Source organism: Ipomoea nil, unplaced genomic scaffold (genome assembly GCF_001879475.1).
Source record: "Ipomoea nil cultivar Tokyo-kokei standard unplaced genomic scaffold, Asagao_1.1 scaffold2704, whole genome shotgun sequence".
Taxonomy (NCBI): Eukaryota; Viridiplantae; Streptophyta; class Magnoliopsida; order Solanales; family Convolvulaceae; genus Ipomoea; species Ipomoea nil.
This window is the reverse complement of record NW_017619132.1, coordinates 2,318,933-2,337,053: the sequence shown is the minus strand read 5'-3', so window position 1 is coordinate 2,337,053 and position 18,121 is coordinate 2,318,933. Positions and strand designations below refer to the sequence as shown.

The 18,121-nt window shown below is 35.5% G+C and overlaps 1 protein-coding gene and 1 long non-coding RNA gene across 6 annotated transcripts; one reads left to right on the top strand and one right to left on the bottom strand.

The window, feature by feature from the left end:
- The first annotated feature begins 636 nt into the window (after positions 1–636).
- LOC109155817 (dnaJ homolog subfamily B member 1-like) lies at positions 637–13,138 on the top strand. Of its 4 annotated transcripts, XM_019303474.1 has the most exons (4): positions 642–1,044; positions 1,492–1,551; positions 1,597–1,931; positions 2,377–3,116. In XM_019303474.1, the coding sequence occupies exons 1-4, from the start codon at positions 880–882 to the stop codon at positions 2,819–2,821; spliced, it is 1,005 nt and encodes a 334-aa protein (XP_019159019.1). In that variant the 5' UTR covers positions 642–879; the 3' UTR covers positions 2,822–3,116. The 4 variants fall into 4 exon arrangements, with proteins under 4 accessions (XP_019159021.1, XP_019159019.1, XP_019159018.1 ...); XM_019303476.1 differs by lacking the exons at positions 1,492–1,551; positions 1,597–1,931; positions 2,377–3,116 and adding exons at positions 10,850–11,160; positions 12,446–13,138 and having other exon boundaries at positions 637–1,044; XM_019303473.1 differs by having other exon boundaries at positions 643–1,044; positions 1,492–1,931.
- On the bottom strand, positions 8,369–8,841 carry LOC109155824. 2 transcript variants are annotated; one of them, XR_002049932.1, is made up of 3 exons: positions 8,763–8,841; positions 8,610–8,666; positions 8,369–8,385 (listed from the first exon to the last, which is right to left on the bottom strand). It is a non-coding gene; the product is annotated as an uncharacterized LOC109155824 (long non-coding RNA). The 2 variants fall into 2 exon arrangements; XR_002049933.1 differs by having other exon boundaries at positions 8,372–8,388.
- Positions 13,139–18,121: the final 4,983 nt, after the last annotated feature.

Genomic DNA, 18,121 nt, shown 5'->3' with positions numbered 1-18,121 from the left:
TATGCAATTATGAATGTATAATTATAAAGTTATGGATGTGTATAGTAGTTATGCAATTCTGGATGTATAATTATGAAATTATGGATGTGTAGTTATGCAATTCTGAATGTATAGTTATGAATTTATGGATGTGTAGTTATGCAATTCTAAATGTATATGTATGAAGTTATAGATGTGTAGTTATGTAATTCGATCTGAATGTATAATTATGAAGTTATGAATGTGTAATAAACAAAAAAAATTAATTGGTGGAGTTAAACGGTGCTACTAACGGCACCGTACTCCCCAATAGTAAAACGACGTCGTTTGCACAACATAACAACTCTATATCTAATATACATAAAATTTGAGAACTCTGTGCAGTGGTCTTGAGAAGACATAACCAGGACCGATCCTGATTATTATTCATTAAATTCATAATATATATAAATTGCAATTTATATTTTTTTCATAATTAAAATATAATATGTAATGTAATAGAGTATTTTAAAAATTTTAAGCTAGTCTAGGATGCTCAGGAACTCACATAACTGGCTAGCTCGTATTAACACTGTAACACCCTAATCAAAATTCGTCATTTATCTTTTTAATTTTATCTACAAAAATTGCGGGACAAGACCCGACCCGACCCGGCATAACGCTGTTCTTTCTGGAACTTTCCACAGGCTTCTGGTCGGGTGAAAAAAGAAGAATTCCAGAATCCAGAGGAGTCTTCTCCCGTCGCGAGTCTTATTTTCCTCCCAAAACGCCGCTGATCAATCAATCATTCATTCGTAAACATCCTGAAGGGCTCTGGTTTTTCCTGAGAAGAAAGAGGAAAGGGCGAATTTCAAGTCTGTCAAAGTGAAGAAGAGAAAGAGAGCGGAGGTTGGAGAAGGGATGGGGGTCGACTACTACAAGATACTGGATGTCGATAGGAACGCCAAAGATGATGACTTGAAGAAGGCTTACAGAAAGTTGGCTATGAAGTGGCACCCCGATAAGAACCCTAAGAACAAGAAGGAAGCTGAAGCCAAGTTTAAACAGATCTCCGAAGCTTATGATGTATTCTCTCACCCTTTCTCTATATCTGTGTATCTATAACCTATTTGTGTGTTTGTGTAGTTCAGCGTTTTAAGAATTTCCAGAAGTTCTTTGTTGATTAAGTAATTCAACATCACTGGTATTTGGACTCAATTGTACTAGTATTCTATGTTGCTTCTACTTCTAGCTGTACATGGTCTCTGTGTTTATATGTCTCTACTGTACACATTCATCACTGGAACAGGAATTTCTGATTTAGACACCGATAACTTTGAATGTCATGTTGATAATTGTGTGTGCAGCTTCATTCATCTTATGTCTTCTGCTTGGAGCCAAATTTATTCTCAAAGTTGTAACTTTAAACTAAATGTTTTGGTTTGCCTTAATTACTTGGTTAAAAGCGCACATATCCCATATGGTTTGTGCTGAATTGAAAGCTCATGTTGTTTATTTTGGAAAATTGTGTAGGTGCTTAGTGATCCTCAGAAAAGGGCAGTTTATGATCAGTATGGTGAGGAGGGGCTTAAGGCTGGTGTGCCACCGCCGGGAGCTGGTGGTGCCGGTGGTGGTCCTGGTGGGGCCACATTCTTCTCCACTGGAGAAGGACCAACTTCTTTCAGGTTTAACACTAGGAGTGCTGATGACATATTTGCAGAGTTCTTTGGGTTTTCTAGACCCTCTGGAGGAATGGGGGGTGGTCCTGGAATGAGAGATGGGAGGTTTGGTAGTTTGTTTGGTGATAATATGTTTACGTCCTTCGGCGAAGGTGGTGGTGGATCATTGCACCAATCACCAGCCCATAGGAAAGCGCCTCCCATAGAACAGACATTACCCTGCAGTCTTGAAGATCTCTACAAGGGTACGGCCAAGAAGATGAAGATTTCTAGAGAGATTATTGATGCGAGTGGGTAAGTAGCCTTTCATGATATTCATATATTCATCCTCTGTGCTCGATGACCAAAACATGAGTGTTGATTCCTTCTGTTATGCTTAACCATGTTTGGAATGTGAGTAATTGCCTCTATTAGATCAATTAATGATTGTAATGCAATATATTTAGATAAAAGGTCAAACCGAATTTATTGCATCTGAACAAATATGAAATTACTTAGTAATTTAGCAAAGGTGTTTGCCATTGTCAAAAGTCTCATAGTACACAATCACTTTATATGTTGTTTTAGGTGTCTTTGGTAAAACTCACTAGAATATGTGAGGCTCTATTTTGTACTGGTATTGGTGTCTACTCTCATAGATCTTTTAGGAAGAGAGTGGAGGTGATGACTGATGAAGGATTGTTTTATTTGTACGACTTTCTATTTGCTGACTGTTATTTTGATCACATTTTATGTGCAGCAAAATAATGCCTGTTGAAGAGATTCTAACCATAAATATCAAACCGGGCTGGAAGAAAGGTACAAAGATTACATTTCCCGAGAAAGGAAATGAGCTGCCAGGTGTTATACCGGCAGATCTTGTGTTCATAATTGATGAGAAACCTCATAAAGTATTTACGCGTGATGGGAATGACTTGGTTGCCACACAAAAGATTACTTTGATAGAGGCATTGACCGGCTACACGGTGCATCTCATTACGCTGGATGGCAGGAACTTGACTATCCCTATCACCAGCACGATACACCCAAACTATGAGGAAGTTGTTCCAAGGGAAGGTATGCCCATCCCTAAAGATCCATCAAAGAAGGGGAACTTGAGAATTAAGTTCGACATAAAGTTTCCCACAAGGCTAACGGCAACTCAAAAAGCTGGCATAAAAGAACTACTGGGATCTAGTGTCTGATGTCCGACAATCCAAGACATGATGTTTTGCCGTAAGGATAGGAGGGTGGTTTTGGAGTCGTGCACTTTGTGTTTGATACTTCTATATAGCATTCCTAGTTTTCTGTCCCTTTTTTGGTATTGAACTATATATAAGTAAGGTGGTAACTGGTCAAAAAAGTTGGGATAATCGATGGCTTTGTTTCCAAATCATTATAGAAGGAATAAAATAGACTAATTGGGGCAAAAATCTCCAGATTTGTATTATAGGATTTCATATGACATTAATCATCAATTCCTTTCATTGCTTTGCACTCTATTTTGTTTTCTGAAACCTTGAAATGTATGTTACATGTGATTCATCTCCAATTAAGGAATACACAGGCTTCAGTTAATGCAGATCTCTGAATTGCCCAGAATGGAACAGCTCCAAGATTGGCGATATCTGAATTGCCCAGAATAGATCAGCTCCAAGATTGGCTTTTGCAGGTTCAGATTCAGATTCAAATTCCCAGAATGGAACAGCTCCAAGACTGGCTTTTGCAGGTTCAGAATCATCAAAAAGGTAGAATAGGAAGAGCAGGGGCTAATCCTGGGAGAGGGGGAATCCGATTCCATGGCGTTTGCTGGGGAATGAAATGAACAGCATGCTACATATGAACCCAATGCCCACAGGCAACACAGAAAGGAGTTCCTGAACCTCTGCAGAAGGCGAAGGGAGCAAGCAATTCACAACATTCTGATCGAGCAAAGCTGTAACTGCGAAAACAAGGAGCGAGTTGAATGCATGGAAGAAATCCAGGAACCTGAGCCTGTACTTGGCAGCCTCATCAGGGGACAGGTTAACAGATGACATATCAAGAATGCAGAGCCCCCCGAACGTGGCAAACCCATACCGGACCTTCCCCCTCTCATCCCGGAAACTATCTGTGAAGCTGATGACGATACAGGAAACGGCGCAGCAAGCAAGAAGGATTGCGGTCATGGATTGGCTCACGATGGATTTGCATTTGCCTTCGTGGGTGAAAACTGGGGAGAGAATCCGGAAAGCAAGAACCGTGCCGGTGGGAAGAAGGTTGGCCAAATGGGCTGTCCCTTTGAAGGTCTTCCTCATCGCCCTCTGGGTTGGTGATTTCTTGGGTTTCAAATTTGATCCTGTATCTTCTGCATCATCCAACAATGGAAATCCCAAATGCTCCTGTTCCTCCATATCCATACCTTATAGTTGGCGGGCTTGAAATAATGTTTCAAACCCAACCAATCAACCAACCCAAATGTTGGTTTTCAAGAATGTTTCCAACAATGCAAGATAATAGTTGGTTTCGATGAAGTTTATATTACGGATAGAGAGACGAGAAACGAGGAAAATGGATGTTTTCTCCATGCCAGGCGTGGATTCTGAGGTCGAACGAGTTTTTGTTCAAACACCAATTGAAGGCTTAAAGCAAACTATAAATGAGGGGTTGTATATAATATTCTGTTACGTTCAATTAATTAATAATTTATTACTCCGTATTATATTAAATGAATAATGGTCAAATAGGCCACTCAACTGCACACCAAAGTAAAATTAGGCCATCAAACTCAAAAAAGATACAATTGGGTCTCTGAACAATTCAAAATCATGTAACTAGGTTTAAAATGACATGTTCAAAATCATGTAACTAGGTTTAAAATGACATGTTTACCTGAAACTGTGCTGATATGACGGTTACCAATTTTTTTTTATAAATAAATTTTAAATAAATAAATAATTAAAATTAAAAAACAAATCAGTGAGTTAAGCACGCAATTAATTTGATGAGAGAGTGTTGGCTATAAACAGACTTGTGATTAGGAAGACCATATGCAACTGACTTGACCAGAATTTGTTGGCAAGAATTGAACTTTGATTAAGAAGATCTTGTGCGACAAACTCGACCGATAGAGTTTGTTGGTAAAAATTATTATTTATACTCACTATAATATATATCTTAGAATAAATACCCAAAATGGTCCCTCGACAATAGCTAAATTCACAAATTGGTCCTCGACTTTCAATTTCAACCAATTAAGTCCTTAACTTTGTAATTTTGACACGATTTGGTCCTCCATCTATTTGACCGTTTGTTGACCGTGATCGACGATCTCCAGAAGAACCTTCAGCTCTCGTCGGAGCACATGGAGGCCTCCAGGATGACGTTGCACTGGTTTAGAAACACGTCGTCTTCTTCGCTCTGGTACGAATTCAACTACTTTAAATCCAAAGGGAGAACGAAGAAAGGCGATCGGATTTGGTAGATTGCTTTCGGCAGTGGATTCAAATGTAACAGTGCAGTCTGGAAATGCAACTAGAACCTTAAAAAACCGACGATGGACCATGAAATTACATATATATCCTCAAAAATCACAGTCAACAAACGGTCAAATAAACAGAGGACCAAATTGTGTTAAAATTACAAAGTTAAGGACTTAATTGGTTGAAATTAAAAGTCGAGGACCAATTTGTGAATTTAGCTATAGTCGATGGACCATTTTGAGTATTTACTCTATATCTTATAATAATGTAACTTATATTAATTGGATGTGTTTAGCATTTTTTTTAAGAGTCATTCAGGAAAATCAATTATATGGGTGCGTTTAGGTGAGAATTGGTGTTCAGGAAAGAACTAAGATCCAATCGCATATGTTCACGTGTTCAAATTTAACGAATCAGATGTAATTTTAAAAAATGGCGCGGTGTATTTTTGTAAATAACTCAAACGTTGGTGCAAGTGTGACAGTAAAATGTACAAGTAAAATAACATAAAAGTGCAACCATTTTTACTAAATTGTGCAAGTAATTTAGCGTTTTAACATTGGTGCTCCTAATGATCATGTATTTCACATTAGTATACTTAATAATAACGTTTGGTGCAACTGATTCTGATTCCTCAAATGGCCAAACGGAAACCGGAACCTTCAAGTGTCATTTTCAAAATTTTCGACTTTAGACCATAAATATAGGAAGCAAAGCATGACATACCTGCAAAATTTTGAAATAACCTTCTGCCATTGCCAAAGCCAGAGATTCCTTTGGAATCAATGGGTAATTGAGTGAGAGTCTAACTTAGACTCTCATTCACAGACTCACCTTTGAGTCTTGTCAACACTGTTGACAAGTGTTGACAAGACTCAAAGGTGAGGTGAGCTCAGTAGGCTCACATGGCGCAAAGCCCTTTGGCTCTTTGCGCCAGTGGGCGGCTGGGCGCTGGCACTCTGGCAGTCCACTGCTAGGCATCCTTACATTGAGCATTGTACGAAATTGCATTATTACATGTACTTTTAACACAATTTATTTACATTTCAAAATTCAATTATTTATAAAAATGTTATAATATATTTTTTTAAATAGTATTTCTGATCCGTTATATCTAGACATGTGAACGGATGTGGTTGATTCTTAATTTTTTCCTTGGCATTTGATTCGTCTCATACTCTCATATGTATAGTTTTTATTTTACTCTTTTATTTTTCCCCTTTGCACTAACTCCATTGAGAATTGGATCATACAAATTTGGATCATACAAATTAGTAAGCAGTTCCCAAGATTTTGCCATCATTAATTAGTGTGGAAAACATTTTCCCAACATGATAGAAAATTTAACAGCTCGTTTGATTCGCTGGAAAATATTTGAAGGAAAATGGAATTAAAATTTCGTGGAAAATAAATTTTAAGAAAATAGATTCCATTGTTTGGTTGGTGGAAAAGAAATTACTGGGAATATGAATTCTATTGTTTGGTTGAGTTTGGAATGGTAAGGAATAATGTGTATAATGACAAATATAACCCTACACAATAATAATAATATAATAATAATAAGAGTAATTAATAAAGAATGGTGATGGTAAAATTGTCATATTAGTTTTCCATGGAAAACAAAATACCTATGATGAGTAAAGAATTTGTTTTCCTCATTTTCAAGGAAAACTTTTTCCAATGGAAAATATTTTCCATCCAACCAAACAACATAAAACATTATTTCCTTCACTTTTAGAAAAATATTTTTCAGGAAAATGTTTTTCATCCAACCAAACACCCCCTAAGTGTTACCGAGCAAACCAACCAATTAGTTATCGTGTATACCTAATAAATTGTACTCCGATCCCTCCGTCCCATTTTGTGTTGGAAAATTAAACTTGAATTTTAACAACCACAAAATTGATGTCAAACATTTCCTAAAAACTTATTTTTGTATAAATTTTCCAGTCAGTTGATTTGTTTTGTTATGTTTTTTAATTTTTTTTAATATTAATACTTACCTCAATATTAAAAGTATAATCTATTACACTATACTTATGTAAATTTTATATAAAGCATAATTTCCATCATTCACATTAAACACATTCTTTAAAAAGAACCCTACAACAAACTATAAATAGCATCAAGGGAGAGAAGCTAGCAGGTGGTTAGTAGGAAGTTATAACCACCAGTTTAATACTGCTAAATTAAAGGAGAATAATTAAAACTAAATAGAGACAAAATATATCAGCCACAAGTATTCTTAATAAAACACACTCAAAAAACATGTTTTTTTTTTTTTTTTTTTTTTTTGCTAATACAAGTAAAATCTCTGTTTAAAAATTTGTATGAGAGAAAATTTCAATTTTGGTCCACTGACTATTAGAGTTGTGTTAATTGCAACACTTGACTTTTAAAAATGTTAATTGTGTACCTTGACTATGCAATTCTTATTAATTTTGGTCACGCCGACCAAATGTGACCGAAAAATTTTAACTCATTAAATAAAAGGGGCAAAAGCGTCATTTCATGTTATTCAAAACTCCTTCTGGCTTCGTTCTCCTCTTCTCCAACCTCCTTCTCGCTTCTTCTCCAATCTCCTTCTCCTCTTCGCTAATTACATCTTATTCAACACACAAACTGAGACAGAAGTTGCATCTTATTCAATTACAACGTACAATTAAACAGAAGAAATTATAGTGGTGTCATGTTTAGCCAGATCTCAATATCAAACATTCTCCAAATATTCTCTGCACCTCAAAATGTCGTCAGCGGCAAAGCTCATTCTCCGATATTCTCTGCAAACTCAAATATTCACTCTCCGATATTTCCGACTTTCACCCAGCGGCAAAGCTCACCGTCACTTGGGTCCCAAACCCGTCCTTCATGAACTGGTCACCGCAACAAGCTGGTGACGACCTCGTTCTTAGTCATTTGGGTTATGACGTCCATGCACATCATCATCAACATTGTCGCCTCCTCCAAGCTCCAGTCCGCTCTGCCTCAGGCCATGTGCGAGAAAATCAACCGCCCGCCACCGTGTTCTCCGATCTCGTGCCGAACACAAGCGACGTCGTTTTGAATAACTAGACGGCGAGCACAAGGCCGGAAGTTTTCTCCTATAGTAATAGCACCTATGAAGCCAAAGTCGAAAGTGCAGATGCCGTGACTCCATAGACGGAATCGACTTTCACGTGACTGTACTTGCGTTCCCGGAAGAAGAAGCAAAGAAGGAGAAAAAAAATGATGAGCTTGTGATCTCGAGTCGAGATCGTCGTGGACGCCTTTGACGAGGCAAGAGTCATCAGAAAAGAGTTGAGGCGAGCCTTCTAGAAAAAAGAAAAAAAAAATATTGAAGAGAAGAAATAAAAAGGAAAATCAGAGCCAAACTAGCAACCTTAAGTATGATCATGTAATTAACACAAAACAAAGAAAACAACAGGCTATATCCTATATGCATGTTGATAATAATTAAGTAATAATCAGCAATCTGTATGAGATGCAGATTATATATTTTATTCACTACAAAACAAAGCAAAGAACTGCTAACCTGGCTACGTTTCTGCTCATCCAAGTTTGGCGGTGTTGAGCTTGTTCGAGCAGGAACCTAAAGATCAGCATGGTGTAAAAAAGACCTCAATTCCTAAAGAGAAAATGAAATTTATAAATATCAAGCTTCATGGCTCAAGAAAGTCGAACTTACCTGCATCCCATTCATGAAACTAGGATTTAACGACCCAAACTGAAGAGGGAAGGACTTAGATCCATCTCCTGGGGATATAAACCATGAAAAGGCACATGAATATCAACAGGAAGCTAGAACTTGAATCAAATAAAAAAATAAAAAAAAATAAAAAAAAAACCTTTAGAAGTGCCTGGTGCATTAGGGTCTGGACCAGCAGAGGAATTGGAGGCCGACAGCGAAGAGAAGAAAGAGATCGGAGAAGAAGCGAGAAGGAGGTTGGAGAAGAAGAGAACGAAGCCAGGAGGAGTTTTGAATAACATGAAATGACACTTTTGCCCCTTTTATTTAATGAGTTAAAATTTTCTGATCACATTTGGCCGGTAATTTGGTCGGCGTGACCAAAATTGATAAGAATTACATAGTCAAAGTACTAAATTAACATTTTTGAAAGTCAAGTATTGCAATTAACACAACTACAATAGTCAGTGGACCAAAATTGAAAATTTCTATTTTGTATGAGATAATTACAGGTATGTTTCAAATACTACCCTTTATCTTCCTTTACTTGCTTCCTTTTGTACCAAATGATAGTTGATCCCTTTAACTTCCTCATATTTCTTTGATGTAGTTTATATTTGGATGTTGATATTTTGTGATATAGTAAAGGAAGAGTGATGTTATGTATGTATCTGTTTACTTGGTTGCATGCTTTGGTATTTATATATAAACATTGGTGACAACATAGTAATGTCCAAGAATCAACATATATGTGTATTAAAAAGTCTATCTAGAAACGAGATCGAAAAGGCTTGATTCAAGCCCGAGCTCGTGTGCGCCGGCACCTGCAGGCACGAATGTCGTCTGGAAATTAGCTACCTTGGATGAAATTTAATTACAGAATTAATCTTGTATTAATCCTTTTTTGAGTTAAATCTCAAATAATGGTGGCTATTTCAGGTGTTACAAATCGTGCATTAAGTGCCAAATTAAATGCTATTGATTCTTCAACTCCTATATAAGAAGAGTGTAGGAGCAGCAGGTTTACAACACAGTGAAGTAGTGAAGAACTACGAACAAAGAGACACCCCACACACAACAGTCTTCTTCTCCAAAACTCTACTCCTACTCCTTTTTTTAGGCTGTGTTCTGCCCGTGCTTTAGTTCGCCGGGTTCGTTCGTTTGGGTGCTCAAACGTCAAACTGTTGTACGTTTTATCTTGGGAAACCTAGGCCACAACGCTCTTAGCACTTCTGGGATGTGACAAATAAGGTTTTAAGGAAAGAAAGGCACCTCGCCTAACTCGTACTAATATTTCTTCCTCTCCTTCTTTCTTGTTTTGGATTATGCTCTAAGCAAAAATCATTTCTTCTTTCTTGTTGATTGGAGTTATAATCTGAGGATTATAAGTTCTATTTTTAGTTGATATATATTGGTATATCTTTTCATAGATATATATGTATATATAACATTTGGATCCGTTATATATATATATATATATATATATATATATATATTTGTGTATATATATATTTTGAATACATATATATCAAATAGTATTTTATATATTTTCATGTGTATATATAAATACTATTTTGGGATATTAAATCGATTTTAGTTCATTTTCACCAACAATAAATGGATACAAATACTGAATACATACTTCATTTAGTAATCACAACATACGTATTATACTATCAACAATTGGATAGTAAAAGCCGCTTTTAAAAGCCCGGCCCTTTGATTTTCTCCCACTCTCATACTTTTTCTTTTTAAAAGGACTCCCACTCTCATACTGATCAGTCAATCATTCACAGAGAGCGTATCGGAGGTAGGAGAACGGATAGATGGAGGTGGACTACTACAAGATATTGGGTGTCGATAGGAACGCCGGAGAAGACGACTTGAAGAAGGCTCACAGAGAGCTGGCCATGAAGTGGCGCCCCGATATGAACCCCAACAACAAGTCGGAAGCTGAAGCCAAGTCCAAACTGATCTATGAAGCTTATGATGTATTCTCTCTCTCTATATATATATATATATATCCCCGTATATTTGTGCTGATGACTTGAAAGCTTATGTTTATTTTGGAAAATTGTACTGTGTAGGTGCTGAGTGATCCTGAGAAGAGGGCAGTTTATGATAAGCATGGTGAGGAAGGGCCATCCTGTTTCAGATCCAACCCAAGGGGTGCTGATATGTTTGAAGATGTGTTTAGGTTTTCTAGCCCCAACTTTGGGGGAAAGAGGGTTGATCCTTTAAGGGGATCAGATGATATATTTTCGTCCTTCTTCGGAGAAGGACTAGCCCATAGGAAAGCGCCTCTCATAGAACGGCCATTGCCCTGCAGCCTTGAAGACCTCTACAAGGGCACCACCAAGAACATGAAGATTTCCAGAAACATTATTGACGCTAGGGGGTAAATACTAAGTAGCCTTTCATGATATATTCCTATTTCAATCATCTATATATTTAGCAATAGTTATGCTGTGCAACCGTGTGCACCATGTATGGTGCACACGGTGCACACGGTTGCAAAACGACGTCGTTTGACTAAAAATGCGTGTTCTATTTTTTTTTTTTTAAAAAAAATCAGTTTCGATTCCCCTCAACCGCATTATTGTGGATATATAGTTATGAATTTGTGGATATATAGTTATGAATTTATGGATATTTAGTTCATTCATTCTGGATTTTGTGTCATTCAGTGGATATATAGTTATGAATTTGTGGATATATAATTCAAATTATGCACACAAAAAAATGCTATTGCCGAGAATCGAAGCTGATTTTTTTTTTTAAGGTGGGACGCGCATTTTTAATCAAAACGACATCGTTTTTACAACCATGTGCACCATACATGGTGCACACGGTTGCACAACATAATTTGCATATATTTAGTTGTTGTTTCGCGACAACTTGGAGAGTCGAATCTAGTGTAGTTAATGATTGGGCCGAAGTTGATAATGGGCCAATTTCAGTAATTGGTGGCTAAGATGATTGTTGGACAGGCCTTGAAGGTTAAAGTCCACCACCCTGCTCGTCGAATATGTGGAAAAAAGACTGAAATGTGAAGGGAGATGCATTCATTTCCCAAAATGTGTCTATCTTTTTTTGTGGACAAAAATAAGAAAATGATGTTTGGAAAATGCGTTTGATGTCAGAATTGGTCAAACACAAACGCATCTCCCACTTGCGTTTGTGTTTTTTTATTTATTTATTTATTTTTTTTAATTTGATCATCGCCACTTCTCCGCCGGCGACACCGGTCATCGATTTCTCCAGCGAAGGAGGTGGCCTTCTCCTTCGTTGGAGAAGCCGCCGACACCAGTTTGGTTGCTGGCTTCTCCCGCGAAAGAGAAGGCCACTGGTTGCCTTCTCCTTTGCTGGAGAAGCCTGCGACTTGGTCGCCGGTTTCTCCACCGGTGAAGTGCCAGCAACCAAATTAAAAAAAAAAAAAAAAAATACACACACAAATGTAAGTTGGAGATGCATTTGTGTTTGACCAATTATGACATCAAATGCATCTTTTAAAGTCCTTTTCATATTTTTGTCCACAAAAAAAGGAGAAATACATTTTGGGAAATGAATGCATCTCCCTTTACATTTCAATCTTTCTCCCCGTATGTATATGATGGCTTTATATATACACACAGTGCATGCATGCATGACTATATATTATTTTCATTGCATGTCATGTGCAGCAAAAAGGTGGCGGTAGAAGAGATTCTGACCATAAACATCAAGCCAGGTTGGAAGAAAGGCACAAAGATTACCTTCCCGGAGAAAGGAAACGACGAGAACCCAAGTGTCACTCCGGCAGATCTCGCGTTCATAATCGACGAGAAACCTCATAAAGTATTTACCCGGGATGGGGATGACTTGATCGCCACGCAAAAGATCCGTTTTGTAGAAGCATGGACTGGCTACACCGTGCGTCTAACTTCGCTGGATGGCAGGAACTTAACCATTCCTATCAACACCATCATACACCCAAACTACCAGGAAGTTATTCCAAAGGAAGGTATGCCCATCCCTAAAGATCCATCAAATAAGGGAAACTTGAGAATTAAATTCGACATAAAGTTCCCCACAAGCCTAACGGCAAGCCAGAAAGCTGGCATAAAAGAGCTGTTTGGATCTTCTGGCTGATCTGATGTCCGTTCCGTGGAGAAACGAGAGATTTCGCCTTATGTGGGCAATGTAAATCTGGCATGGAAGCGAGTTTCAGATTGTTTTAGTTTAATTTGATTGTCTTTAGAATAAGACTTAGGTTGGTTTGGTGTCATGCATGCACTGTGTGTTTGAACTTGTTTTCTGTCCCTTCTGGGTATATATGTAAGTAAATTTGTAGTCACTAGCCAACATGAGTTTGGGTAATTGTTGTCTTGTTGGTACAAATATGTTTATATTTGGCATATGTTAGTTGAATTGGTCCAAAATGATAAATTGTTGGATTGATAATTATCAGTACAAGTGTTGTGAAATTTAATTAGGTTGGTAAACACACTAAACAGTTTGTATAATGGGTAAATGGGAGAGAATTAACTCAAATTGTATTTTATAACCTTTTTTTTTCAAAGAGTTGTTTTATACAAGGTTAGTGTGAATACATGATACACTAAAATGTGTTTAGTAAATCATTAACTGCGATATCAATATCTAGAGGTCTGATTTATAAAGCAAATTATAAATGTGTATTGTATATAAATATTCAGTTCCGTTCAAGTAATTAATAATTTGCTATTATTGTATTAGTATTTGCATATCGTGTGATGAAATTAATCTACTCGAATCAAGTTTTAGTCAAAGAGATTATACAATATTATTATGCCGTCGATCATTTGTGTGTTGTATTTATAAATTCTCAAACCTTAGAAACACAATTTATCTTCTAAATGTTCACAATTTCAAAACTAAAAATACACAATTTAGGATCAGAGTTCACCTTACAACTAAAAAACCTGATTAAATGGTCCCAATGATGTGTTGGCAAATTATATCGTGCACCGCGGTGCATAATCGATTATGCACCGCGCGTCAGACACTACAGTCTGCCTAAACCGACACTGTCGGTTTAGGCACACTGTAATATCTGACGCGCGGTGCATGATCGATTATGCACCAGGGTGCACGATATAACGAATAGTTATGCTGTGCATCTGTATGCACCATGCATGGTGCATACAGATGCAAAAACGATGTCGTTTTATTAAAAACGCGCGTCTCCCCTTTTAAAAAAAATTCAGGTTCGATTCCTAGTAACAACATTATTTTGTTCATTCATTATGAAATTTTAGTTCATGGATTATGGAATTATAGTTCATCGATTATGGAACTATAGTTCATCGATTCTGGAATTATAGTTCATCGATTCTGAAATTTTAGTTCATAGATTCTGGAATTTTAGTTCATTCATTCTGAAAATTTTAGTTCATAGATTAGATTATGGAATTATAGTTCATCAATTATGGAATTATAGTTCATCGATTATGGAATTATAGTTCATCGATTATGGAATTATAGTTTCGAACCTATTTTTTTTTTTTAAGGGGAGACGCGCGTTTTTATAAAACGACGTCGTTTTTGCATCCGTATGCACCATGCTTGGTGCAACGGATGCACAGCATAATTTGCCCGATATAACGACCTTGATGTGTTAAAATGGGCTAATTAGAGAACAGGCCCAGTCTCTTTAGACATACTAAGCCAATTATTTGGTCTTAGGATTGGGCTTTTTGAAGTTTCTAAAGTTTATATGGTCCCTAGTAATTTGCATTACTTGTCGCAATTTTAGTTTTCAATTTTAAAATAATTACTAAATATTGGGAACTTTTACAGCTCGATTTGTTCACGTAAAATAAGTTTTAAGGAGAATTTAATATTTCAAGTAATTTTTTTCATATAATTTTAATCCAAAGCCAATTGCTCCTCAATTATTTTTCACGCAAATTATGATGTGTACATGGTGCACACGGTTGCAAAAACGACGTCGTTTTGACTAAAAATGCGCGTCCCACTTTTTTAAAAAAAAATTCAGGTTTTCAATTCCTAGCAATAGCATTTTTTTTTTGTGTGCATAATTTGAATTATATATCCACAAATTCATAACTATATATCCACAATAATGCTATTGAAGGGAATCAAAACTGATTTTTTTTTCTAAATAGAACGCATATTTTTAGTCAAAATAACGTCGTTTTGCAACCGTGTGCACCATGCATGGTGCACACGGTTGCACAGTATAACTATTGTATTTCTCATGGACCAAACAAGCTGTTATATTGTACTTATCACTATTGGTGTTGATTATACCTGATATAATTAAAACTATTGCCAATAATACCCACTGTTAGCGTGTTGGAGCGTCGGCTCAATAACCTTTAAAAGAAACCTCAAGTAAAGTAACTATTTTTTTATTTTTTATTTTTGATAACCCAAGTAAAGTAACTATAAATATTAAACTAATAGACATAAAAATAAATACCTAAAAGATAATAAAAAATAGTAACTCTTTTTTAAAAAATTCTATACGAGGAGCTCTTATAACATATGCTATTCCATTCATAAAATTCAAACTTAAAACCTTACTTTGAAAAATTAAATTCATCCCACTTAAATTCTAGATTATCTATAAATGAATTAATTTCATTTTAGGTCTCACGAATTTTGAGGTCTTATCACTTTTGGTGCACAATTTTAAATTTTATCAATTTAAATGTCTAATTTTGTTAATTTTATCAATTTTGATCATTCTAGTCAAGTTGACGGCGAAATGTTACCGAATTTTATATTTTAAGGACAAAATCGTCATTGCAAGGAAAGATCTTCAATTTCTTAACAAAAGAAAAAGAGAAAAAGAAGAGTTTGACAATCACTCAATCGTCGACGCTATAAATTCCATAGATCCGTGTTTAATTTCTGCCCATTTTCCCCATTATTCTCATATATTTAACATCTATAGATAAGATTTTACAGTGATTTTATTTAGATATTGAATATGTTTTCTTGGAATGACGACGATTTTATTCTAAATAATATAAAATCCAACAACATTTCACCGTCAATTTAACCAAACGGATTAAAATTGTTAAAAATAAGAAAGTTAAACACTAAAAATTGAAATTTTTAAAAATTATATATCAAAAGTGATAGAACTTCAAAAGTTGTAAGACCAAAAGTAAAATTAATTACCATAACTCTAGTAAGATTTCGAATTTTGAAATGCCCAATAGTCAAATATGATAAGTAGGTAGGAATAAATGAATAATAATAGTATAATACTATAGTCAATGTAGAAAAAGGTTAAAATAATTCATAAATATACTAATTTTGGTTCTACCCATATACTACGTTGTTATTCACTTGGGTAGAGTTCTGCTCCGATTCAGTGTTGCGATAAGTGATGACAGTGAGATCCAACATTCCACCACCCAAAAGTCTTCTTGTGTACGGTGTGAATGGGGCCATGGCCGTATGATTGTGCATGCGTACCGTGTTTTTCAAAACTTAGAAAAACTCGCCTGTATTCATTGCAACATTCATACAATTTTCAAAACCATTAATAATAATATTATTATTATTACTATTTAGATTTAATTAGATGACAATGGAAATTCACATCCGTTATTTAATGATATGTATCAAGTAAATTCTATTCATGAATAATAATTCATAAATAAATTATATAAGAGAAGTAAATTGTATTAATAAAATATTGTGTGACTAATAATTGCTCTAAAATGTTGAATATCTAACTCCAAGGCCTTACATTCTGATCCGACATAGCATTTGAAAGATGTAAATTACGGTAACACAATGATTCAGTAGACATGACCAAATGTCGGTGGGCACAAAGAATTTGTCCACTTTATGCTTAATCCTCACATTGTTGCTGCCAAGTTTCGAACATTGGTCTATTGCCTAAAATATTGCATATTGAATCAGTGAGTTAAACGCGCGACTAATTTGACTAAAAGAGTGTTAGCTTAATCAAACTTGTGATTAGGAAGACCAGGACCATGTACAACTGACTTGACCAGAATGTGCTGACAAGATCTTGTGTGACAAACTCGACCTGTAGAGTTTGTTGGTAAGAATAAGATTTGTGACCTTCCTGATATAATGGTGTTGGCAAAAAACATGACAATGAAAACCTGCTTGTGTAATAATATGCAAACTACATGTTGAATTGAATGGGGATGACAAGAATCCAACTCGTGACCTATATACATGTATATATAAAAAGTAATATTATATTCCATCTACTCGACTATTAATTTTAAAATAAAAATAATAAAATTAAAATTAAATAAAAACATTATTTTTCTTCTCCCAGAAAATAAAGTTTTCGAAATTAGTCACACACATTCGTCAACGAATATGTTGTCACCGCCCGCATTTATTTTGGATGTTATGACCTAACAATGACAATTGACAATTTACATTAATTTTGCAAGCATTTACATTATTCTTATTCAATTTTAAGTTAAAAAACACATACAAAAGAACAACAAACAAACAAAGAAAAATTCTAAATAAAACATGATCAAGCTATTATAATACATTTAGATGCTAATTTAAATTCGATCTCGTAAAATGACATAAAGTTAGAACTCACATAGTCCATCCAGTTTGCAACAGAAGTTGCCTTAAGATAAACATGTTGAATCTTACGACTCCAATCTATTGCCACAAATCTGGATAGCTCTAATGATATGTATGCACACTCAAAATTTTAAAAACTATTAATTATACATACTCACTTGATCGAGTATATATATATATATATATATATATATATATATATATATATATATATATATATATAAATAAAAGAGCGCTCATATGCGGCGGTGCGGTCAAATTCCAGAATACACCAACAGTGTTAACAATATGCACCAACAGTGTAATAAAAACACACCCCAATGAAATGTAATAAAACATCACAAAATACACCACAGACTAAAAAAAACACACCATATAACTCACCACCCCCAATGGTGTATTTTTGAACAGTGTATGGTGTTTTTACTCACACCTAATGGTGTGTGTTTGGTGATGCAGGGCTCTGTTTACTCTGTTTTGTGTGGTGTATTTCCTAACGTTGATGGTGCATATTTGGTGAACTATTGGTGTTGTCGCACCGTAAAACACTGCTGCACCTGAACCCACATATATATATATATATATATATATATATATATATATATATATATATATATATAGATTTTGGATCAGGTGCACACCCCCTTGGCAGATGAGCTCGTGAGCCTCTTTTCTGACCATTAATTAGTTTAGATTAATGGTCCAGATCATTTGGGAAATTTCACACGTGTAGCAGCTCTTTTGTTAACATTAGGGTTTTTTTTTGTAAATTT